Genomic DNA, 24950 nt, shown 5'->3' with positions numbered 1-24950 from the left:
ATTTTTAAGACTATATCTAAACAAGAGAAATTGATTGCAAACATAGCCTTAGTCTGGTAATGTAAGTGGTGCCCAAATTGCCTTTTTGATGCTGTATTGAAGTAGAAGTTCTGGTATATCTTCTGCTCTTATTCTTGCTCTAGAATTATTTTCAGTCTTTATTATCTTCTGCCTCTACTTCTATTTCTGTCTCTCTTTTTGGTTCACTGCAGTATTTGCAGCCGTCACATTTTAAGATCAAGTGAATTTCATTAATGTCATAATTTCTTCTTCTAAAGGATCATTAAGGAAGCCATTAAATAGGACTGGACATAATACAGATTTATGCAACATTCCCCCTCTCTTCTGATTCGGTACTTTACCATTAATCATTAGTCTTTGTTCGTAGCCTTTCAAACAGTTTCCAGTCCACATGACAACTTGTATCCAACCGGATATGAATCGATTTCCAGTTTAAGCTGTCCTATGGCTGGAAGTGGGGATGTTGCTGATAGCATAACAGTGCAGCAGCGCAGTTCTTCTGTGTCATGCTGTGGAAGCATGCACTGCTTAAGGCAGTGCAAATGCTCCATTCGACTTCCATTCACCTTTGTAAAAATCTATAGCTGGTACCTGCCAGCAGTATTCCCTGCAGGTGTTGACTGCACAGAACTTTTAAAATACATGTGCCCAGGCTCGTGCACATAAACTGGTGTGGGAAGGAGGACTGAACTTTGCAACTAAATAATATCAATCAGATGTGATTACGGAAATGGTACACAGTGCTTGAATACACAGAGGATAGAAATTAAATGTTTAATTTCCCATTTAATGCTAAATGTTAAAATGAATGTGTTTCATAGAATCCTTCTGATTGGTATTTTGTTGTGATTACACAAATTGAGTTGCTACATGCTCAGGATTGATACACTTAGTAATCAGAATTCAGGAATCACATGTCCATATCAAATTTCTTTAATCTTATATCATTAGATGTATCCATTATCTGTCCATGTACTGTTTTTACTGCCTTTTCAGTACTTAGATGTGTGGCAGTCCATGGCGCAACCATTTTTGGATGTTTACAAATTCAACATTCATCATTTGATTTGGTGCAGCTCCTTGTGAGAACTGCATTCTTTTGAGTCCTTTTTATTACTTTTAATGCTCACATAAGTACAATTTTCCTGTTATTTCCTTATTCTGAGGTCTGGATTCCTTTATAATTCCTCTCTTTACAAAACATTCTATTTTAATATTTTAGGGCTGTCAATACATACAGAAAAATGTGACTAATAAGAAAAGAACATGGATGTTTATTTCCTTCATAAAGTGAAGGAAGGAAACACAAGAATAAGCATATTGAATAGAGCACTAATATGTTTTGTATTTTAAAAGTAAAATTGTTAGCATTCCTCCTATTTTTTTATTTTCAGCTAAAGGCATGGTATTGTTCAGTATTTGTCAGTTTCTAGCACAAACAGACTAATATACTCCTGAGCTGGAAATGTACCCTCTGTAGTTCTTTGCTGCCATCTTCTGTTTCTTTAAGTGATTGCAATTATTCAAATTCTGAAAAACAAAGCTGCAATATCACAGAGCAACTTTTTTTTTTTTTTTTTTTAATAGCTAAAGCAAAGTGAAGCAAATGCAGATACAAAGGAGAAGCTTCCCTTACGTCTACGCATCTTTGAAAAATTTCCAAACAGGCCACAAATGGTGAAAATCTCCAAGCTTCCTTCAGATTTCACCGTTCCAAAAATAAGGTATTGAAATATTTCCATTGGTAATACACTATTAGCCTGTCTGGTGTCACATAACACCAACAACACTTAACTGTTTTGCCTATGGAGTAAGCAGCTAACAGACAATCAAAGTAAAGCAAAATTAATATTGAAGTAGAAAGGAGCTGACATTTTATTTTTACCTGAAAAATATCCTATCTCTCATTATAACATATTAATGAAAGGAACTAGATCGACTGGAACCAACACAAATAAAATATAATTGAAAAGTACACTGTTGTCATTCCACTCCCATTCCAGGTTTAGGTTCTTAGCAGACAAGCTACAGTCTAATCAGTTCTTACTGACTTTTTAAAGATGAGATCAACTGACAGCAAATCATGAACAGTGGATAGCACAGATCATCAAACAGCAGTTACATTGTGATGACCTTGTCCCCTCTTTGGACTACTGCTGTTACCACTTTCCTGCAAAACTCACTTCACAGTTGGCTTCTAGACCATCAGTTAATAATGCCATTCATTCTTCTTGACAAAATCCTAAGAAGGATTACAGAAATCTTAGGGCTGCTGCCTCAAATCTGCAGCAAAACAGATCTTTGAATCTGAAGCTATTCTACTACGTGAAACTCCAGACAAAATTAGTTATGATATAGTCAACACTGAAAATTGTAACTACTACTAAGCTACCGCTAAACTTAGAAGACAGCAAGATGAATGTACGTTTGTTGTAAACATATAATTCTGCATTTTAAACGTGGCATATGTGAGGCACAGAATTGCTGAAGTGCCTTAATACTGGCATTCTGAGCAGTTACATGAACAGATGTTGTTTGAAGTCTTGAAGAAAGAATTTCTTGCAGGAAGTATGTTTCTTTTGGGTTATATCAGCATTTGATTTATATTGCAGCAACAACTCACAGTGTAATGAGCTCAGAAGAGCCAAAAACTGCAAAAGGCACTTTAAATATTTAGCACTTTAATTAGCAAATAAGTAGTCAAAATTCTCATAATTATTTTTAAAAGGAATTAAACTGTTTTCTTTGAAGCTACATGCAAGCCATCTACTTCTTAATTCAGCTACAGATTTAATAACTAAATTTATGTTTTATCAGTTGTTTTTTCTGTACTCTGTCCATTTATACATCTACAGTTTAGCATACCTTTTCCTTATTGCTCACCTTGGCACTAATGTGTTGTGACATACTATAAAGAAAACCAAATATTAACTTTTCTGGGGTCTTTAATCCATCAGTATCTTCTGTTTGTTCACAAGGGAAAGTTTCATGAAGCAGTTTATTGATCGCCAGCAACAAGACACCAGCTGTCTGCTGCGAAGACTTCCTTCAGCATCATCTTCATCCTGTGACCACTCTAAAAGATCAGCAATTGAGGAAAACAAATATATTGATCAAAAGGTAATTCAAGAGTATTCAGCACTATAGGTCTTCCCTTGAGTATTGTGAAGAAAGATCTCAGATTACACAGTTTGTCAAATTACATAAAAGCAAATACAAGTGAACGCAAAATAAAAGGTTATGTTTAACTTTGATAGCCTAAAGCAGGCATCACAGCAGTTCCTCACTTGGTTTAAATTTTCCTCTCTCCTTTAGCTTAAAAACTCAGACTGTGGTACATAGTTTTGTTCAACTAATCCATCTTATGTGCCTACATTTTTTTTAGTCTTGCTGTTAATAATGAGAAGCTAGTAGAAAATTAAAAGCCTGTGAATACCACAGTGAATGTGTGATTGGCTTGCTACTTTTGAAGCATTGAAAACTCAGTCACTGAAGCAAGGTTGATTGTAATCAGTGGAGATAAGTAAAAATCTAAGAATTATTCTAGCTACTTAGAGGACATTTACATCTATGTAGATAGGTTTAGGAGTCATTAGAAAACAGATGCTGAACGTGTGCATTTGAGACTCATTGTGTTAAATGCTGATAGTCTCCCAGGTGGACTGGCATAGATGACTGAATTTGAAAAATACCAGGATTGCTTGGAATTATGATGACTGTGGTGCTCTGCATGAGTAAATGTTTGTGACTTCTGGCACCATATGTAACTACAGAGTCAGAAAAGCACTCCATGTGTGTTGTGGAAGATACTGGTTTCCGAGATTTCTAGTGGCATCTACACTGATATCAGTTCTTGATCACTTGTAAAATTATATAACTAATTAGTGATGTGTGTAAGTATTTTCATAACTGATAATGGGGTGCTCAAATCATGTTTGAAGACTGACAAGAGGTTTGGAAGTACAGTTTAAGAATTACAGAGAGTCACAAGCGAGGAAAGGAAAGAGGACACGTGGTTGTGCAATGTATTTGGCTTTCGTAGTAGGAGGTTTGCAACTAGAATTCAGGGTAGCAGGCAGAAAGTAGACAATGGAAAGTAATACTCTTCTGCTAATGAATGTCAAGAGACAATTTACAAACTACTGTTAATTTTCATGCCTACTGCAATGCAAGAACTCCTTCCTGTAGAAGGATGTAGTCAATGGCATCATTAAACCAAAGCTGAACAGGACAGCCTGAGAGAAAGGTCTGTGGTGCAGTGTTGTTCATCAAACAAAGAATGCTATGGGATAAGATCAAGCCTGTATGTACACCATCTAATCTAACAAGCACAGAAGAGTTATCAGATAAGTTATTAACTGATAATCCTATGGGTCAGCAGAACTATGCCAAATATTATTAAGGATGGACCTCAAACACTGTGCCAGGGAAATCAGTAATATTTATTTCATGTAATGAAGAGATGAGTGAGAGAGAGCTTAAGTATGTTCCAACCACATACATAGGTCCACAGTGTGCAGTGCAGAGCTGTGCAATGATTTAGTAGGTCTGTTTGAATTGTAGTCTTAACTTTGTCTCATTGCTGTTCACAAAAGTTAGTCCTTTCTGGTTGTGTTTTAAGATAGCTGAATAAATGGCAGAGTTTATTGAATGAGATTTTGCAATATGAAAATAGAAGAGTATGCTCTTTTCCCTTCGCTCCAAGAGCAAATATGACTGATCTGACTTTACATTTTGAATTGAAATAAGTTTTTGCAAATTGTTTTTGGACTATTTAACCTGCTTTAAGCATGTACTTGTGGATTTTCTATGTCTCAAAGGTAGAATCAATTATGAGTAATATTTTCGACAAATGTAGCTAAATGTAAAGTATTTGCACATTCCTATTAAGAGGGAGTAAGCACTATGTAGGATTTTATGAAAGTAATTACTCTGGCTTTCTATAGTTACAGTTGCCAAGGCAACCTCACTTTTGTATGCACAAATCTTCTTAAAAATATCCTTAAAACAAGCCTGGAATGACTGGTTGTATTTAAATGTAGACCTTGCATGTATACCTGACTTTGCTTTGTAAAACAAAAGGAAACTTGACCAAACATTTTACAGGTATTAGTGCATAGCAGGATGCATTTCCACTCCTCCAGATAACAATGTGATAGCTTCAGAAACTTTTCACATCTCTTTTGCATTGTAGTTGATAGAAAAAAATAGAATGGAACCAAAACGTGGGATTCTGCTGGCAGATTTGACTCTTTCCTTCCTTTGTGGTGCTCCTTTTTTTTAAAAAAAAAAAAAATTATGATATCACATGAACCTTGTAGTTATGGCAGAAAGGTAGCTTTACAGAGACAGAGGGAACTATGAAAACTACTCACAACACACTGGGAAATTTCTTATCTAACCAATATTTCCGTGAGTTCTTGGGCAAGAGATCAAGTTGAAATATGTGTTCACAAGTGATTTTTTGGTGTGGGAAGATGAGACGAAAGGAAATTGACAGAAAATAAAGACATCTCACTGTGATGGCTCTTAGAAGTGAGCCTGAAGACTATTTGCAGCAAGATTCAGGGGGCAGAAAACAAACAAGCTATAAGATTTACAAGAAATCAGGTGTCTAATAAAATTCAGCTGTGGTAGTAGAGCATTGGCCTTGAGCTATTAACTTCAAGGCTAGAATCAAAGGAAAGAAGAAACACATCAGAGTGCTTTCTTAAGAGACATACATCTTCTAGCAAGCCATTCTAAAAATTGTTGCTGAGAGGATGCTCCCAAATTAGTTACTTATCTTTGATCACACAACACAGCACATCACTCACTGTTAAATCATAATTCAAAACTGACAGGCTCATGAGATGAACTTTGAAAATGCCTATGGCTTGTTATGTAGATATACCCATGTGCATGTTTACAGCTGTGGCACAGCAGGAGTGAATTGCAAAACAAAACAAAAGGGTTTTCAATATATCCACACAGTTTACTGCTCAGACTTTCACTTCTCATTTAGATGAAATAGTATAAACAAGTTGGTCTCTTTATTTCTTCATTTTTAAGATTAATTAGACAGTAGCAAATATTTTTTTTTTCTGTCTCCTTTACCACTGTGTTTCCTTTCACTTGTATGAGTTTTGCTTTTAGTTCTACAAGCAGTGAAGTTCATAGCCATTCCATTTTTCCTTTGGGAACAAGATCCGTAATTAAGGTCTAGCTCTTGTGGAAGCTCAGCCTCCCACACCATATGCCTCTCCCGTTGATTTCCTAGTTATAGCAGCAGCTGTATGATGGGAGGTGATAGCCAAAAAGAGAATGCTGATCTTGAAGGTAGCCACAGCTATTACCATGAAGGACTATGAATATTAAGCAGCAGACCTCGTACTGGGTTCTGCATTCTTTGGGGAGTCGGCATGCAGAACAGGGCACTGAGGTGATGTGTTCATGATGACCTGTGTTACTTAGCAGGTGGGCTGCTGAGCTTTGCACCTGGTGGTTGTGGTTTTTTGCATGTGTCTGTTTGGCTTCATTCCCAGATATGATCCTGCTGTTATCTGATATCTGTTAAAGTTAGATGGGATGGGACACAAACGTCAACCCGATTATATGCCTCATCCTGGAAGGGTCAGAGTACCTCCTTGGAGATCAACTCCCCTTGGTTTATGTAGAAATCTGTTTTCAGCACCTCAGGGAATGTTCATGATTTTATCTGGTTATTATTTTCAATACACATTCAACACATAAGATTGACCACAACTTTTGATGCATGTTGTTTAGCATCATGCATACTCCATTTCTGAGCTGCTGAGACATGCAATCTCTTCTTACTGTTTTTACTTAATGTGGTATTTTGTTCCAGCATGTCTTCAGGTCTGCTCTCAGCTTCTTTCATTAACTATTCTGTTTCTTGCAAAAATAACTACTTCCATTCCAAGGATATTCTGAAAGGGTTTTTCTTTGCAGAAGTTGTTTGTAATTGTAGGAGCTGAAAAACCTTTTGGTACTGAAAACAGAATGTCCTAAGATACCTTTTAGAAAATCATCAGGCACAAAGACACTCTTATAGACTGTATTCTTATTTTTAATTCTAAGAAGAGAAACTAGGATAGAATATTTATCCATGAACGGTCATTTTCTGAAGTGAATTGGCATTTCTTGTCATAAACTCATGTTCAAGGTTTATCAGCCTCTTCTGAACTTTTCTTTCCATGTTCTATTGTGCAAATCAGAACTTGTACACAAAAAGTACGATAGAATTTTGCCATGTTTCTGATTATTTTGTTAGCTATGTGATTTGAAAAAAATAACCATATCTCCTTAATTCTGAATATAACAGAAGCTAATAAATTGAAATTGCACATGAATTCCAAGCAGAAAAGGGTAGAGATATGTAAACATTAAGACTATTTTTTTCTCAGGTATTTTTTGCAAAACTTTGTGAATAAATATCATCAAAAATCAAACTGTACCCTAGTCTCCTCTCTCTGAGTATCTAAGTAGATCTCTGTCCACAACGTCACTGTCCTTACATCTCTTGTTAATTAAGCCTAGACAAGTTCTTCAGTCTTACCTACTTATGTCATCTGCAGGATATTGCCAAAAGCTATTTAGATAGAATGTTCAGAAGAGCCATTAAAACCATCTACCTGATAGAACAAGAATGGCTTGTGAATCCATTATTTCTTGATTATTACAGCTTGATTTTCAAAGGAGATTATTTTTGTTCATGTCTGTTCTTACTGAGATCTTTCTAATGAGGTTAATATATGGAAACACCATGATGCATTTCAGGTTTTCTGAAAATTAATTAGGATACTTTGTCTACTTTGCATCTTTTAGAGATCTGGGTTGTTGGCTTTTTTTTCAGTTTAAGCAGATAAATAACAATGCTCGTATCTAAATAATAACATAAAATAATAATATAAAATAATGTATATATAAATATTATATATATAATATACTATAAATATAAAATAAATAATAAAATATAGTAATATAATTATAATATAAATAATATACACAATAATATATAATAACTTACGTGAAAAGACAAATTTGTAAACTGTATTCTCATAAAGTGTTTTCACACTTCATCCTGTAATATTTTATTTTCTGACCATATTTCAGAGCAGAGAAGGTAGAACTGCAATAATAAGGCACTGCTCTTGTTATGGTCTGTCTCAGGCTACTGGTGATTTTAAATTGCTTTGTCACTCTTTCCTCTATATAGTGTGCTAAGAATTCTGCCCAATTCTCAGTTACATTCGGAGACAAAGGTAACTGGGAACTGCATTCTTTGCCATTTTCAGTGTGCCATGATTTGTCACTTCTATCAGTTACTGTCTTTCTATTTCATCAGATCTGCATTTACAGATTGAAGGTTTGATACAAGATGCCTTAAAACACAAGGGACTGATCATACTCCTCTTGTTTCTTCAATCGACTAAAATTCAGACATGGCAAAATTGTTACAGCTCCTGTATTACGAGGCCTGCTCTGAAAATAACACCTGGAGTGGAGCCTCTTGCTCTACTGCTGTTCATCCTGCAGACTGTATCATGTCTCCATAATAGGTTGGTCAGGAGTCCATCCTTCTGTTGGCTGCCATGAGCCCCCTCTTTACAATATTTACTCAAAGTAAAGTCAAGGGACTTGAAGGGAGGGACTCTTCTTCCCTGGAGCTTCCATGTGTTTGTTTGAGATGAACTATTAGCATCCGCCTTAATTTTTGAGGGGATTTATAACTTTGCTGGTATTAGCTTTGTCCACATTTTCAGACTTTACTGAAAAAGATCCCTGGTTATGAAGGGCCATGTAGATTTTCCAGACCAATAATCAGCTAATTAGAATAGCTTGGCTTTCCAGGCAGCCAACAAGATCTACAAAAGGAATGAAGTCTATTTCAGGTCAGTGACTCTAGAGAGTTAAGGAGATTATGCCCACTTCTTCCAGACATCTGATCAAAAGAGACAATAATTGATTCCTTGTTGCACTCATCTAATGGTAGACCACTTTCATGACTGTTTTGTGAGCCTGTTTCTTATAAAGAACAGCCGTGCTGAAGGGCAGATTTTCAAAGTTGAAAGTTAGTTCTACTTTGAGTGGGGGAAATGGATCTCTAGAGGTTCCTCGCATCCTTTATGATTCTACAAGCATTAAGCAAAGTTTTCAAAAGACCTTTAGAAATTGCCCACTGATTTCCTTGTGATTTAGACATTTATCCTACATCAGTTCTCTTGAAAATTTTGTTAGGTGCTTGTCAACAATTTCCAGTTTTGTAGTTTGCTTTTCATAACTTCTTAGTTTTCTGTCACATTTGTTTTGATAGAGTCTGGTATCTGCAAGCCAAAGATGCATAAACAGGATATCTTGAAAAAATGAAAAAATAATTATGCCTGCATTTGGGAGGCTACACAGCAAACTCTTTTGGGCCAAATATATCTTGTATTTAATGGAATGCTCAAGTATTGAACAGATTCTGCACAAATAAACATTATTTCCTCACTGTCTCTTAAATATAACTCTAAAATTTCACTTATTGCACTGTCTCCTCATATATACCCTTGAAAATGTACATGTTTAAACAATGATATAATACTTAATCTGTTCATTCAGCAAGCCTGCATAAATCATCAATAGGCATTGAGCAAATTGCAAACTGAAACAGAGGCTTTAGATTATTTTTTCCCCTTGCTTGGAATTTCTGGCATGATTCAGAAGAGTATTCACATACAATCTAAAAGTTGTTTATAAATTATTGCTATTAAGAGCACTACACTAAAATCCTCATGTTCGTATAACACTTAAGAGATTGCCTTCGAAAAATCTATTGTGTTTTTTTGGGTTTTTTTTTTTTTTTTTGGTCATTATTGGCTACACTTGTCAGGCATCTGTATCTCATTATTTTCTTGTGAGTTTGTCTCACCTTTTGCTGCAGAACACCCACCAATACTGGTTTGTCTCTCCTGCCAACTCTGCAACTATACAAAAATTTTATGCTATGTCATCACACACTTTAACATAATTTAACCTGTTGATAAGACAAAATTCTATGTCAAATTCAATTTGAAAACAATTGCTTTGTGCAGAGCTTGCTGCAGTTTATACACCACAAACACATCACTAGAAAAATATATCGAAAGTTTGACAATAAATGGCATTTCTCAAAACTTAGAACAAGTGAGACATACCTAAACTGTTATGAGTTGTTACAGATCCCCCTGAAGTCAGCGCTGCTGTGCCAGTACACTTTGGTTATGGAACTGATCCTAATTTGTCATCTAGCAAAGACACTGTTCTGTGATTCTTTCCTTAAATCTCATGCAAATAATTCTCTCTGGAATTTTTAAGCATACTACTAAAGATTTTCATTTCACAGGTCTGCAGTACCTTTCCAAAGCAGCGGGTGGCACTTGCAGAGCAACAATAGCCAGTGATTTAGCTGCCTTTACAGAGGATACAGCGGTTCACTGCTTTGTCCCTGTCACTTTGGACAAACTGAACTATATGGGAATACAGAATTCAGATCAGGTTCACACTGACAGGACTGAGTCATTCTGTCTTCCCAAAGTCTTTCCTACCAACAGCAGCAATGAAGGGTGCTAGTATTTGTTGAAGAGGCAGTACATGCAGATTTCCTAATTCTGTGTCCACGGGCATGGTTGTATAAATAAACTGAAAGGAATGTGGAAATCAAGAGATGTTTTATTCATGGTATTATGGAAGCACATGTTTTCCATCGAAAATCATTTCATCCAGGAAGTATTACTGGTACCTTACTGACCTGTCACAGCTGTTCCTTTGTAAGTCCAAGAAACTCTGAAAATATATGAAAGGCTAATGGATGCTGTTAGATCTCAGGACAGTGTCTTATGCTAAGAAAATATTGCTCTATAGCAGAACGTTATATGGCCCTGTTATTTCTGCTCTAAGTGTACTTACGGCCTGTATAAATAAATAAATGTATATGAATAGCAGTACATTTGAGGATGCCCTCATAGCACATCACAATGTATGCTAAAAAAAAACAGCAGGCTAAAGAAGGAGGCACTAAAATAACCTCAGTAGATTATATACGGTATACAGTAGATTATATACAGTAATTCTGTATCATCTAATCAAGTAATGTCTTTTCTGAATTAAAACTGCCAGCAATTTCCTCTACAGCAGTCAAAAACTCAGCAGGTATCACAAGTTTTTAATTGCCAGCCTCCTTCTCCATGCAGTATCTAGACATTATTAAATAACACACTGATAACCAACCTCATTTTCTATTTCTGCAGTTTCCATTGCATTTGCCTGGTGTGCTATGCAAATTTGAAAAATTAAACAGGAAACAGTCTGGTTGTTTTATCTAATGCAGACACATTTAAAAATCTGTAGTAATCTTTGATTTTGACATATGCATATTGATATTTGATGGCTGGTACTTTTAAGCATGAAATGTTGATTGTATGTACACATCTAAAAAACTATTTTGTATTGCTGTCTCACTTCAATTTATAGGAGGGAGAGGAGGTTCTTTTAATATCTGTATACCCTGCAAAAGATTAAGAAACAACGATTCAAATCTTGGTCCGGCCAGTTTATTACACATCTTAATTAGGGAGACGGGGAAGGGGAGGATGGACAATATTATGAATTAGAGTAATGGGGAAGGGAAGGAGGGCGATAGAAAAGATGGAAAAGAAGAAGCAAGGAGTCTTTGTAGGAAGCAAGAGGGAGATAGTCACCACCATGGATCCAGTGTGGTTCGTAGTTCAGTCACTGATCTTCAGTAGTGGTGGGTCATTGGGCAGTGTTCTGTTGATGGCGATGTGACCATGGCGATGATGGCCCCTTTTCAATAGTTTCAAAGTGGTCGAGTCAGCTGTCTTTGGAGTGACAGCTCAAACCCAAAGTGGTTGAGTCAGCTCTCCTTGGAGCGGCAGCTTCTGGCTCTGGGATCTCAGCAGAAACTCCTTTATTCCCACCTTCCAGGCCTTGCCAGAAGATATTAGGGAGCAGGACTCTCCATCTGCATCCTGTTTTTCACAGGACACGATGGTATCATTCCCCAGTTTTCCCATACCTAGCTGGAGCTGTTTAGTCACAGGCCAGATCTTCCACCAGTAAATACTCCTGAGCACTCTCTTCCGGAGGGAAGCAGCTCTGGAGGAAGGGGCTTTTAAATGTTCCCAACATGATGTCGATTGTCACACAGAAGCACCCATCACTTGCATCCTCAACAAATCAATCAAGTCTTATCACAAGAGATACCTCAAGAAGCAAGCTTTGAGCCAAAAAACAAAGAAGGATTCTCACAATTGCTGCTACTGGATATTTTAAATTTAAGATAAATTCAGTGGTATTCCACTGAAACAAGAACTCCTAAGTCCTAAGAAGCAATCATCTTTAAAAGCTGTACACCCGGATTAAACAGCTGGATACCTGGCAGCCTAAACTCTGTCACGGTGCACAGGTGGACATGGTGATAAACGTTCAGAACAGCACCTAAACCTAGAACCATCAAGTATGCTCCGACCATGGTTAAAGCCCAAGGCTGTACAGCTTCAGGTGTGAGTTTGATAGCTAGTTTTCTTCATAAGTCTCACTGACTGGAACGAGGACTCAGCAGATATGTGTAGCCCTTGCCACAGAAGCTGTGCCACTGCCCCTGCCTGTTAGAAGCTATTGTTTCGGTCTTACTTGCTGCCACTGGGTGGCATGGAGGGCACTAACTGTATCTGTACAAATGCTCTGCTTTTCCAGAGCACCTTCCCTTGCTGACAGCCTGCATGAATTTTCTTTTTTGGGCCACTCGCTTAATGCCAAAGTGTTTTTACATCTATTTTAAACATCTAAAAGAATCACAGAATCACAGAATCACAGAATTGTAGGGGTTGGAAGGGACCTCCAGAGATCATCAAGTCCAACCCCCCTGCCAAAGCAGGTTCCCTACACCAGGTCACACAGGTAGGCATCCAGGCAGGTCTTGAACATCTCCAGAGAAGGAGACTCCACCACCTCCCTGGGCAGCCTGTTCCAGTGCTCCGTCACCTCACTGTAAAGAAGTTCTTGTGCACATTTGTGCGGAACTTCCTGTGCTGCAGTTTCCAGCCGTTTCCCCTTGTCCTGTCTCCACTCACCACTGAAAAGAGTCCGGCCTCGCCATTCTGCCCCCCACACCTTAGATATTTATAGACCTGGATCAGGTCCCCTCTCAGTCTTCTCTTCTCAAGGCTGAACAGACCCAGTTCACTCAGCCTTTCCTCATAGGAGAGATGGTCCAGGCCCTTCACCATCTTCGTGGCCTTATCCCCATAAGTTTAATGTAGACCTTAAAAAAAATAATAACAACTAACACCTTGCAAAATGATAGGTACTATTGGTGTTTGGATTTTTTTTTCCAATCCTGATGCAAGAAAAACGAAATAGTTCTCTGAGATGCCAGTTGCTAATCACTGACGTTAGAAAAAATAAAGATGTGAAAGAGTTGCCATTGCTTTTCATAGTGCAAGATATATTTGAACACACAGTAAGGTACCATACTTTTAAGTCTTATAAATGATTTTAAGCCCTTGGAAATATATTTTAATATATGAAAGATTCACATCTACAGAACAATTAACTGGCCATTACAAGTGGGGCCTAAAAACAATAGCTATTTTGTTAAGAGAAGTCAAGGAAGTAAGTTTTAAGATATTTTCTAGGCTTCTGTTTTTCCTTACAGGGAGATATCTTCCTGTGAATCAGAGTTTGATCTAAGTCTTGAGAAGAATTCTAGCAAAATTGTTGTTGAGTGACTTTGGGTTTGTGGTAGCTTTTCAGAAATCTGTAATTAATACATCTGTAAATAATCTCAAGTCTGTGAGTAATGAATCCTGAAGACACACATCAATTAGACTAGTCCATTATTTATAATAAATAGCTTTAAATAAATGCCCATTTCAAATGGACTTAAAAAAAAAAAAAACAAAAAAAAAAAAACAGCTCTTAAATCTCTCTAACGTTTTCTTTAAGATAATGATCTCCAAACAGCTGGCAGAGTTAATTCTTATAAAGTGCTACAGGCTTTCTGCTCATTGTAGGTGAAGCTCCTCAACTCCTCCATTTTGGAGGAGGGAATAAAGTTACAAGAAAATGTTTTTTCTTGTAAGCCAGACTTTTCATTTAATATTAAGGAAGTGTTGAATAGCTTTTTCAAGAATATGCTTAAAATTGGATCAGGAGAGGTGTAACAATGACAAAGATGTTAGTTGGCCAGCTGGGGGAGAAAATAAATCTGTAGTAAAGGGAATAATATTAGTGCTAATCAAAACTTATCTGCTTCTTTGTACCAGAACTGGGTCAAGAACACCCAAGGCTGCGAGATAAGGATAGGACTTTATGCAGTCAATAAACTTGCTCAGCAAGTTTTCATCTTTTTCTAGCATTGGTTTCCAGGCAAATAACATCAGGGACACAAGCTGTGAAAAATATCTGTATTATGGAGAAATATTTGTTTAATTTTAAGTATTCTCAGTGCTATGTTTCATTGGTCTATCAATGTGCATGCTTTATTTTATGATAATTAAAACATACTTTTTTTTTCCTTGTCTTTATAGCTCCGTAAATCTGTTTTCAGCATCAGAGCAAGAAATCTCCTGGAAAAAGAGGCAGCAATCAATAAAATCCTAAGGTAATGTCAGTGCCTTGTGACTTTGTTTTTCATCAATGTTACTGCAGGTGTAATATTAATAGTAGTCTATCCTGTTGTAGTATGTCTGTTACCTTCGTTATCAAAGATAAATTGTTCTTTGGGTACATCGCACGCTAAAAGAGCAGTGAGAGAGAGGTTCTTCAATATGTATTTGAATTCTGTGCTGTGTAGAAAGATTCTGTTTCAACTGTTTTCACTTCTCCCATCAAAATTAACCCAAAAATAACTCCATGTAAACAGACTGACTTTATCTAGGGAATTCCAGCCTAGTTCTTACATAGTTGTGCGAATAAATATTCATGGAGATTGTATGCTTGAAAGCACAGACTACAGGCAATCATCTTCCAAGTAGGAAATGTACAGTGACAAAGACTCCAGAAGTGTGACTTCTCTAGAAGGGGTTCCTGATGTTTTGATAATAATTGCTCATTTTGGTACTCTGCTTAAAGTAAGTACTCACTACTGCAAGCAAGCAATATATACCCAAGTCTACAAGACCTGTTTGAGTAATGCTATGCTGCAGATTTTCATGCCACTGTCAGTTTTACATTGGAGTGATTATTGTGGATATAATGTGCATCAGCAATGCCAACAGATTATAGATCACTTTGACTTCATATTTACATCGTCACCAAAGCAGGTGCATTTTTAGAGTGTTATCAATGACTAGTCCTGAGGAAATAATTAGTATAAGTATTAATAATTCATTTGAGAAGTACAGCTGCAGGATTAAATGTTGTAGGGCAAAGTTTTATAAGAAATGGTGCAATAGGAGTTCAGCATCTTTTCAAATTGCTTGGAATATTCCTTGGATTTGCATGCTATTTAAGCAATATCACAGCTTATTAGGTCTTTTTAATACTCTGTAAGAATACTGCACAGATAGAACTGTGGAAGTTAATGTGCAACTTTGTCTGTCTTTAAACACATTCTTATGAAACACAATTACTAATTCCAGTGAATGCTCTCTGTCAAAATATTACTGAGAAATATAAATAAAAGACCTAAGTATTCCTTTTAAATAAAATTTAGGGCACTTCAACTACACAAATATATCTTGATTTTTGCAAGCATTACTGTTATGGATAGATAAGAGGATTATTTGAATTAAACAAAAATCCTTAAAATTATTCGAGAGACAGATTTCTTGCCAGTGTTTTAGTAAAGCATTTGCAATTAATTTCCTTGTTATATTATAAAATATAATATTACCAAATTACCAATACAAATTACAAATATAATATTACCAAATATTACCAATGCCCATAGAGTTACAAAAATGTCAAGTCGCTTTAACGTTTTTCTGTACACTATAACACATAGAAAACATAAGGACAGAGAGAATACCTCACTTTTTAAAAATGTATTCTTAGTTATTTATATAAATATGTATGTAGGGTTTTCTTTGTGTTTCTTGGTTTGGTTTTTTGTTTTGTTTTGTTTTCCTGAATTCATCCATCAGCCCTGAACTTTTTCCTTTTCTGGAAAAGTCCGAAGCAGAGTGGGAAGAGAATCCAGATGAATCTTTGTTTCAATTTATCAAGGTTCTCGAGGTTCCAGGACATAATTGGAAAACAGTCCCTGCAATTTCAATCCCACTGACTTGCATTTGGTCCCTCAGGCCAGGTCTTTGTAACAAAGAGGACTTCTCATCGATTCTTCTCTGAACAAAAATTTCAAAGGCAGAATAAGAATATTTTAAATTATTAGTTGAAAATAAAATAATAGATTAAAGTAATCTATTGAATGTGATAATTTAATCTACATTTATTGTGCTTTTCCATCTACTTCCTGAGTCATCACTGACGGATTTTTGAGGAACACAGAGAAAATGAAGAAACTTCTGTCACATAAGCAAAATGTGGAATCATACATCTTGTAGTGCTTTATAGGGCTGCATGAAAGTCATTTACAAAGAGGCAGTCTTTAATTTCATCCAGAGAAATAGAAATGAATAATATTTATTCTGTTGTCTACTAAAGCTTTCAGCAGTCTGGCGGAGGCGGGCAGGGCCCTCTGTGTCCCCGTGTCCCAGCCCCTGCTCCAGCAGCACCACCCAGAGCAGGGTGCCCAGGCCTATGGCCAGGCAGCTTCTGGAAAGCTGCAGGGAGGAGACCCCATAGCCTCTGGGCAGCCTGTGCCAGTGCTTAGTTACTTTCATATTGTGGCTTCTTTCTTCCTTACCGCTAGGCTTTGATACGATGCGTTCCTCAGAACGAATAAAGTAGTTAAGTTCAGATGATGATTATTGTCATCAGGAGCAAAATCCAAACTTAGTCACTACCTTCTGAAATTTCCACAAGCACGGAGCATCACAGGATTTCACCTGTCTCCTGTAAACACTAACAAAAAAGAAATGCTGGCAGGTATCCATTGGTAAGAAGTTACTCTGATTTATGGTTTTGTGCCAAGTGGTAGATCCACTGTATTATAAATCACTCTGATATATTTAGGGAGCTATGAAAGCTTTTACACTGTAAATACTGAAAAGCAAGTTTGCCAAACATCTACTTCTCACAGTATAGACACAATAGATCCTACTTTGAGAGAGGTGATAATGAATGTTGACTCCGCGACATTCCTTCTTCTCTGCTGATTCTATCAAGTATTCTGTAATCCAAAGGAAATAACTGGTTAGATGGAATGCTGTAACAGCAAGGCACAAATGACAGTGAGAATACAAAATTCTGTAATGAGTGTAGTACAATGTATTTTTATAGTGTGATAGTACGATTGCACTTGATGACATTGATAGACATTGTAAGCTTCTCATTTTTGATCCAGATCTCATTTGGATCCATACACTTTTTATTTATGTGTTTTAATTCAAAAGAAGTAAAAATAGGAGAAAGGAATAAAAGAGAAAGTCATACTATATAAATAACATGGGAAGCCTTTTGCCATCAAGCATCATCGTGCTATGCTATCAAGAGCATTTATCCAGTCTTAGACTAGTGAACAGAATGGTTACTCTAATATCATGTAGATTTTTTTGTTTGTTTGTTTTCCAAAAAAAAAACAAAAAAAAAAACAATAAAACAACAAAACAAGATTCAGTTCATTAAAAAGCCTGAAAAAGCACCAGCTGGGTCTTGTGTGAGTTTCTCTAGATCACTTGCATAGCACAAAATGAGCTCTAAGTTATGTTAATGTAAAATCACAGTGTCCCGGAAAAGTGAAAATATTTTTCCAAGGATGGAATTTTATTTCCCAGCCATCAGAGTTCTTTCTGCTGCCTTTTAATGAAAATATTTCTTTTCCTTATGCAAATCCTGTAGCCAGCAAAAGAAATGCATGCCGTTTAGCTATAGCATGCTTACTAACCAGGTCTCTGAATGAAGTGCTGATTTCTGACAAGGTAGTGTACGATATGTGTCAGCCAAAATGCATTAAAAGCAAATGAAAATTCAGCAAATGAATGGTGGGGAAAAAGCAAACAAACAACAACAACAAAAACAACAAGGCACATAACAAAATGCTGAAATACCTTCCTGGAAAGGAAGGTTTTTCGTATTACAGGTTATCAGCAATGCATAGCATTTCATTTCAACGAATATTTGGTTGCACTCAAAGATATGCTGTAAGTCTTGAGTATGTAAAAATGTGCCAAGCACAGCTCTGAAAGGGAGATACTCTAAAATGACAGCTGCACTTGTACTTTCCCTCCCTACTGCTGAAGAGCTGATGTTACAGATGACTCTTTTCACACTCAATGAATGAAGACTATAGAAGACATAAATTCTATGGCAAACTGAAAATGCTCTCAAAGATGACAGGATGTGAAGAAGGTTTATCAAATGACTGGTTATGTTGCAGAGTTGGGACACTTATTTTGGAAATAACACCTTTTCATGGAAAGTATTTTGCTGCTTTATTGTCATTATCTGTTAAATCCTTCACTTAGCTACCAGGTAACCAGGCTGACTTGTCTGAATGCACTACCTCAGAACTTATCACTTATACTGAAAGTGGTATGCCTTTATTAACATATTTCTTTGTAGGGCCTGCACTAGACAACGCATGCTGAGTGGGTCCTTTGAGGGGCAGCCTGCAAAGGAAAGGTCAATACTTAGTGTCCAGCATCACATACGACAAGAACGCAGGTAAGTGGGCAGAAAGGATGGTTTAAAAATGATCTTGAAGTGAAGGCAATGTACAGAGTTAAATTTGAGCAATACCAGGTATGCGTAAAACTAAAATTACTTACTTCTGCAAAGAGTTGAGTTCTTCATTCTTCACTATAACCATGATGAAATTCATTGTAGTGTATAAATGGAAAGAGAGCCTTTTTATTTCAAATGCCATTTCCTTTGCTGACTACAAAGCTATCAATTTAAAGATCAGAAGGAAAGAAATTGACTTATGTTAGACCGGATTGAAAACAATTGAAGAACATATAAGCTTCTGATGTAAGTGAGAAAAAAATGATATGAATTTGAGATAATGTATGGCTGGAAAACAGTACTTTATAATGGCCACCCAGTAAAGGTCAAAATTTCATCTTGAGATATATTGTTAAATTGATTATGATTATTTCAGATCGCTAAGACATGGTTCCAACAGCCAGCGAATCAGTAGAGGAAAATCTCTTGAAACCTTGACTCAAGATGTAAGTCCTCATAAAAAAGATGGTTTCAATTTGGGAGTATAAAAAATAGGAATATGTACTAAATAATGAATGCTTGTGTAAAGCTAATGTCTGTCTATGGTCTTGATTACAATTTGTCTTTTGAAATCTTGAAATCATAAAACAAATATTATAATTGCATTAGAATTATTTCTCAAAACAATTTGTTGGCATAGATATATCACTGATAAACTTACTGGTTTTGAAGCACTTTCTGAAATTGATATCCTGAAGCTGTAGACACTCTATTAGGAAAACAAAAATTGCTACACAGGACACCTCAAAAGACCTTACTCTAGAATTACAAAAATAACTCCAGCTGGTGAAACAGCACTTCAAAATTCCAGTGGAAGTTTAACAGTATTTTTCAAACATGAAAACTGCCAGACAAAAGGATAAAAACTAGAAGAGGGAATGGTAGTCACATATTTTGCTCACAGATTTTGCTGTGGTATAGTTTCATGCAGTCAAGCACATCTTCATTTCTGCAGATTTGTAATTTTATGTCAAGGGGAGATTTTAGTCCCTCCATTTCCAACTGTGGCAGCCATTTTCTCAATGCACTTCATATTTGAAAACAACTGCTTAAGAAGGAATTTCTGAACTACTTTGCATGACGGAAGAAAGAAACTGTGGGCAACATATATCAAGTACACTATGACTGATAGTAAGGGTAACAGCTGATATTACCCTTTCAGAAGTGCTCCAAAGTCTCACTGAACTCTGAACAGCAATATATATTGTAATCTCCACTGGATGAGTTCAGACATTTTTCTTCACTTAGCCTCCTCTCTTCATATGTCTGTGCAGTCACTACCTGTATGCTGTGCACAACTCACTGTCCTCCTCCGTTTTGCCAAGCAGTACATACAGTAGATTTTAGAAACTGAAAGTATGCCTAAAGCCTTTTTTTTTTTTTCTGACTCCTAGTCCTTCAGTGGCATTTGGATATAGCAACTGAGCTTATGGGACCTTTGCTTTTCATATTAAAAGTTGCATTGAATAGTACTTCACACATGACATTAAAACTGAAATTAACCTTGCTGAATATAAAACCAACCCTATTGTAGATAGAAAATACTATACAAATATGCTTGACTGAGTTAACATGCAGTGTTTGGAAAGAAAGGTTTTCATTTGAATATTTCCATGTAAAATACCATATCTTGCTTTCATCTGAAACATTAAAAAATGACACGCGGACCTCATTCAAAAAAGACTGCTTCCCTTCTAGCATTCCAACACTGTGAGATACAGAAATGCACAAAGAGAAGACAGTGAGATAAAGATGATCCAAGAAAAGAAAGAACAAGCTGAAATGAAAAGGTATTTAAAAATGAAAAGTATAAATGCACACTTTTCTGTATTAAATATTCTCTATACGAAGGGAAAAGTGCAAAGAAAAAGAATGAGAGATTTTTGGCAGGTATAATGCATATCACATAATAATTTACCTTCTATCTTTTAAAAGGAAAGTCCAAGAGGAGGAGCTGAGAGAGAATCACCCATATTTTGACAAACCACTTTTCATAGTTGGTCGTGAGCACAGGTTCAGGAATTTCTGCAGAGTGGTTGTAAGAGCTCGCTTTAACGCGTAAGTTTATGTTGTATCAGCTGTTGATTCAGACAGGTGTTTGCTTTCACATTCTCCGAAGGGATAGCATGGTATAAAACCACCTTCTTTTAAACCTCTGTCTATGGCTGGCACCCTTATTTTGGGCTCAATACACACCATCTTTCCAGCCCACAGTCTCAGACAGAGGATGACTCACAAGCTTGGAATGTGGAAGGCGTGCTTTTCAGTGCGCGCTTGGCTATAGATTTCTCTCTGTATGCTTCAACAAATTACTTTTAGGTAGAAAAGGAAGGTTAGATAATCAGTTTTACAACATTCTTATTGAAGTGTTCTGCCACTTACATAAAAATATATCCTTGCATTAGGTGTCTAGGTTTACTCTGTAATTGCTAACTTGATTGTGATCCACTTTCTCATGAAGCAGTTTCAAATTACAGAAGCAAAATAAAACACATAAACATATATTCCCATCCGATTCTGAAACGTATGTCAGTGCTGTCTAGCATTGTGATTACACAAGGGTAACAAAACATTTATGTCAATAGCAGTTTAATTTACATTATCATTACAAGAGTAAAACTGGTGTTGTTGAACAGTTATTTTTCATTCATTTAAAGTGTGCCTACTTCATATTTATCCTCAGCCAGCTTGCCAAGCAGCATATTCATAGAGATCTTTTCAAATAGGATAGGATACAGCATTTTTTTACTAAAAAGGCTGAGGAATGCTGCTGTATGCAATATGGGAACAAGGTATGAGCTTAAGAGGGCATAAAAATAAGTGGGTCCAGTGAAAAAACACCAAAATGTGTATTATGAATACTGAAGGATATAAGTGGCTGATCCTGGACTGTGGAGGATGCAACTTGTTCTCCTTGTATGCATCTTGCTTTCTTGCAGTTCATAACCATGAAATCTCCTGTTGCAGTAATGCCTCAAGTCAGGTCAGTCCTTTTTTCACTTTAAGCTCAGTGAGGAAGTGATGGCAATTTCACATCCCAATGACTAGAGCCCTCGCTTGGGATGTAGGATTCCTCAGTGCAGATCCTTTCTCTGCATGATTTGCTATAAGGATTTGAAAGGTATGTAAAAAGTGTCCTTAACCACTGGGAAAGAGTGGATAGGATTCTTGGGAAGGATTCTCCTGCTGAAGTCATTCTGCTTTATATAAAAGACCTTAATAATTGCTGGAGCAGGATCTTACACTGCATCACCTGGATACATGCTTATTGGATCCAGAGCATGGAAGCCTGTCTCACTGCCTAATTGCTGTTTGCATACTGTAGAGAAAGAAAGACAATTTCACAGGAAAAATCAGGTGTGGGTAGTACAAAATATTCATCAGAAAATGATAGAACAAGTAAAGAAGGAAATAAAGCTTGTGAAATGAACTTTGTGTTGGTTGAAGATAATGATCTGGTTTCTGAGGTAAAAGAAAAGAACTCGAGAAAGCTTTTTGCAATATAAAATTCAGTAGCAAGTCACCCACAACCAAGACATAAAATTAAGTCCTTTACAAAAGCAAGACGCAAAAAACTAACCATCCAAGGAATTGTTAGGGAAATTATAGGTAGGCCACGAAGTACTACACAGCTGTATTGATGTTATAACACAGACGTCTGAAATTAAACCAAAATAACACATATATACTTCACTTCGGTCATGAATTGCATTGAGGTGATAGATGTATGGTGTAATGATAATGGTGACAAAAATACGATGTAAATGACTATGTCTTTTCTTCTTCTTTTTTTTTTTTGTTTTTTGTTTTTTTTTTTTTGTTTTTTTTTTTTGTTTTTTTTTGTTTGTTTTTATAGTTCTAAAACAGATCCTGTTACTGGAGCTGTGAAAAATACCAAATACCATCAGCTTTAGTAAGCACAATAAAAGTAACTTTGCTTGGTCGCATAAGCTTGCAGTATAAGTGTGTGAGCACATGCGTATGTGTGCATGCACTTGCATAATTTTTTTCCCAGAAACAGATTTTCTTTCCAGGGATTTTTATGGGAGAATGAATAGAAAGAGGATTTTGTTTTTAAGTCAGGCTTTTCTTCTTCCTTACTTGCTTGTAATCTCACTAGCTCTACTATGCATTTCTGTAACAATTAAATCTTTGACATTTCTCAGTTCAATTTATTTTTCATTAATAAGTGCTTAACTGTGTTGTAGCCACAATACAAATGGCATAGTACTCAATCTTTCTGTAATAGTTATCCTTATGTGTTGTTCACAGTGACCTGCTGGGTTTGGTTACCTACCTGGACTGGGTCATGATCATTGTTACTATATGTTCCTGCATTTCCATGATGTTTGAATCCCCTTTTAGAAGAGTTATGCATGCTCCAACACTCCAGGTACTGATATTGAATCTCGTTGCCTTTAATGAAGTACATCCACCCTGCGATTCTCCACTCCCTGTTGCTAAATGTTCTCTGCTTTGATTTTCAGATTGCTGAATATGTTTTTGTAATATTCATGAGCATTGAGCTTAATCTGAAGATTATGGCAGATGGCCTGTTTTTTACACCAACAGCTGTAATTAGAGATTTTGGAGGAGTGATGGACATATTTATATATCTTGTAAGTTTTTATATTTATGGGAGTTTTCTGTAGCACTCTTAATTTTGTTATCTTTGGATAGATAAATATTTGGGAGGGTAATAAGGTTTGGCTCAGCAACCTGATCCAAGTGCACTAGTATACTTTCTGTATAAACACAACTTTATCCACATGCAGTACTGCCAGTTATGTGTTCAGACATCTAAAAATATACAGATGTGATAAGAGCCTGATAACTTAATGTAGGTTTTAGATTATACAATCCCTTCTAAGTGTTTGTTTGTCGATCAGATCTTATTTGCATACTAAAGTGACCCCAGAATATCTGACCTTGCTTTAGCATTTTTATGCAGAGAATCATTGTTTTGTCTGTTTCTTTGTCACTCGTTGCTTCCACTCCTCTTGACAATTCTTCTACTGTTATGAAAAATGTTTAAAAGCCTCTGCCATTTGACGAAAGGACACATCTTGGTTGCTGGTTTTACTGTAGCAGAAGGCAAGCAAAGCAACGTCTTTGTGTTGCATTTGCATCAAAAATGGTCCTAAAGAAAAAAGTATTTCTACTGTTTTCATTGTTCTCTGGAAATTTCTTGCATTCCTCTCATTGTAAGAGAAGGGATTCCATTTCCTCTTCACTTATGACAATAAATAGCAGCAAATGTGTCAAAACCATCGTGCGGCATAATACAGTATGAAATATTTTATAGCTGAAGAAATTACTAAGTAAAATTGCTTTGATGGGTTTAGATTAAATCTTTCAGAGATTAATCCACCAGACAGATGTGCTGCATAAAATTTGTCACGATCAATTTGTATCGAAGACTCCATTGTTACCATAAATACAAATGTTCGTACTTCTGCAAAGCTCTCATTGCAGTATGCATGATCATTGAGTGAACTAGTCTTCTGAAATCCCTGTGCATCTTCTGCTTGTCTGAAGGAAAATTTAGGTGGTCAACCTTGGTTATTCTGAACATGCTTGTGATTTTAAAGCAGTATAAAAGAAAGTCAGAAGCACTGGCGAATCTTGTTAGGACAGTTGTCTTTTAAAACAGCTGCAGTTGTTTTTGACAAATCAAACTACATGTTAAATCATATTTGTGGTATCAGACTGATCCTCCGTTTTTTAGGCACTTATTGTTTATAGCACTCTTGTCTCTGTCCCTCTATAGATTACAATGGCCTTATATTTCTCAAAAATCAGAAATAATTAACAGACTTTCTAATAAATTGCTATCTGTCAAAGATTGTTCAGGTTACAAGATGTAGGTGCACTAACAGAAAACACTTTGAAATATGCAGTATTTGTATGGTAAAACAGCATAGTGACAATGCTATCTATACTTGTAATAAAGTAGTGGGAAGAACTGGTGAGGATAACATTAACACCTGTTCTGGATGAGAGTGTCTCGGTTTCAGGAGAGTCTCTGAAACAAGAAGAGGAGAAAGATATTATACTGCCTGGTCCAAGAAAAGAGTTCACGTCCCTACTCTGAATCA

At 36.3% G+C, this 24950-nt stretch overlaps 1 protein-coding gene across 2 annotated transcripts in view; it reads left to right on the top strand.

Annotated features, from left to right (window-relative positions):
- Positions 1-24950, top strand: part of NALCN (sodium leak channel, non-selective) — a gene marked incomplete at its 3' end in the record, with an annotated part of 199096 nt that overhangs the window by 151185 nt on the left and 22961 nt on the right. For both annotated transcript variants that reach the window (XM_079539962.1, XM_079539961.1), the window contains 10 exons: positions 1609-1745; positions 3000-3141; positions 14595-14668; positions 18691-18792; positions 19229-19298; positions 20551-20642; positions 20788-20910; positions 22709-22765; positions 23125-23245; positions 23340-23471. In XM_079539962.1, the coding sequence (XP_079396088.1) occupies positions 1609-1745; positions 3000-3141; positions 14595-14668; positions 18691-18792; positions 19229-19298; positions 20551-20642; positions 20788-20910; positions 22709-22765; positions 23125-23245; positions 23340-23471 (1050 nt within the window). The remainder of the gene's footprint in view (positions 1-1608; positions 1746-2999; positions 3142-14594; positions 14669-18690; positions 18793-19228; positions 19299-20550; positions 20643-20787; positions 20911-22708; positions 22766-23124; positions 23246-23339; positions 23472-24950) is intronic.

This window comes from Tetrao urogallus (genome assembly GCF_951394365.1).
Source record: "Tetrao urogallus genome assembly, chromosome: 1".
Lineage (NCBI taxonomy): Eukaryota > Metazoa > Chordata > Aves > Galliformes > Phasianidae > Tetrao > Tetrao urogallus.
The sequence above is the reverse complement of the archived record's forward strand: the minus strand, read 5'-3'. Positions and strand labels throughout refer to the sequence as shown.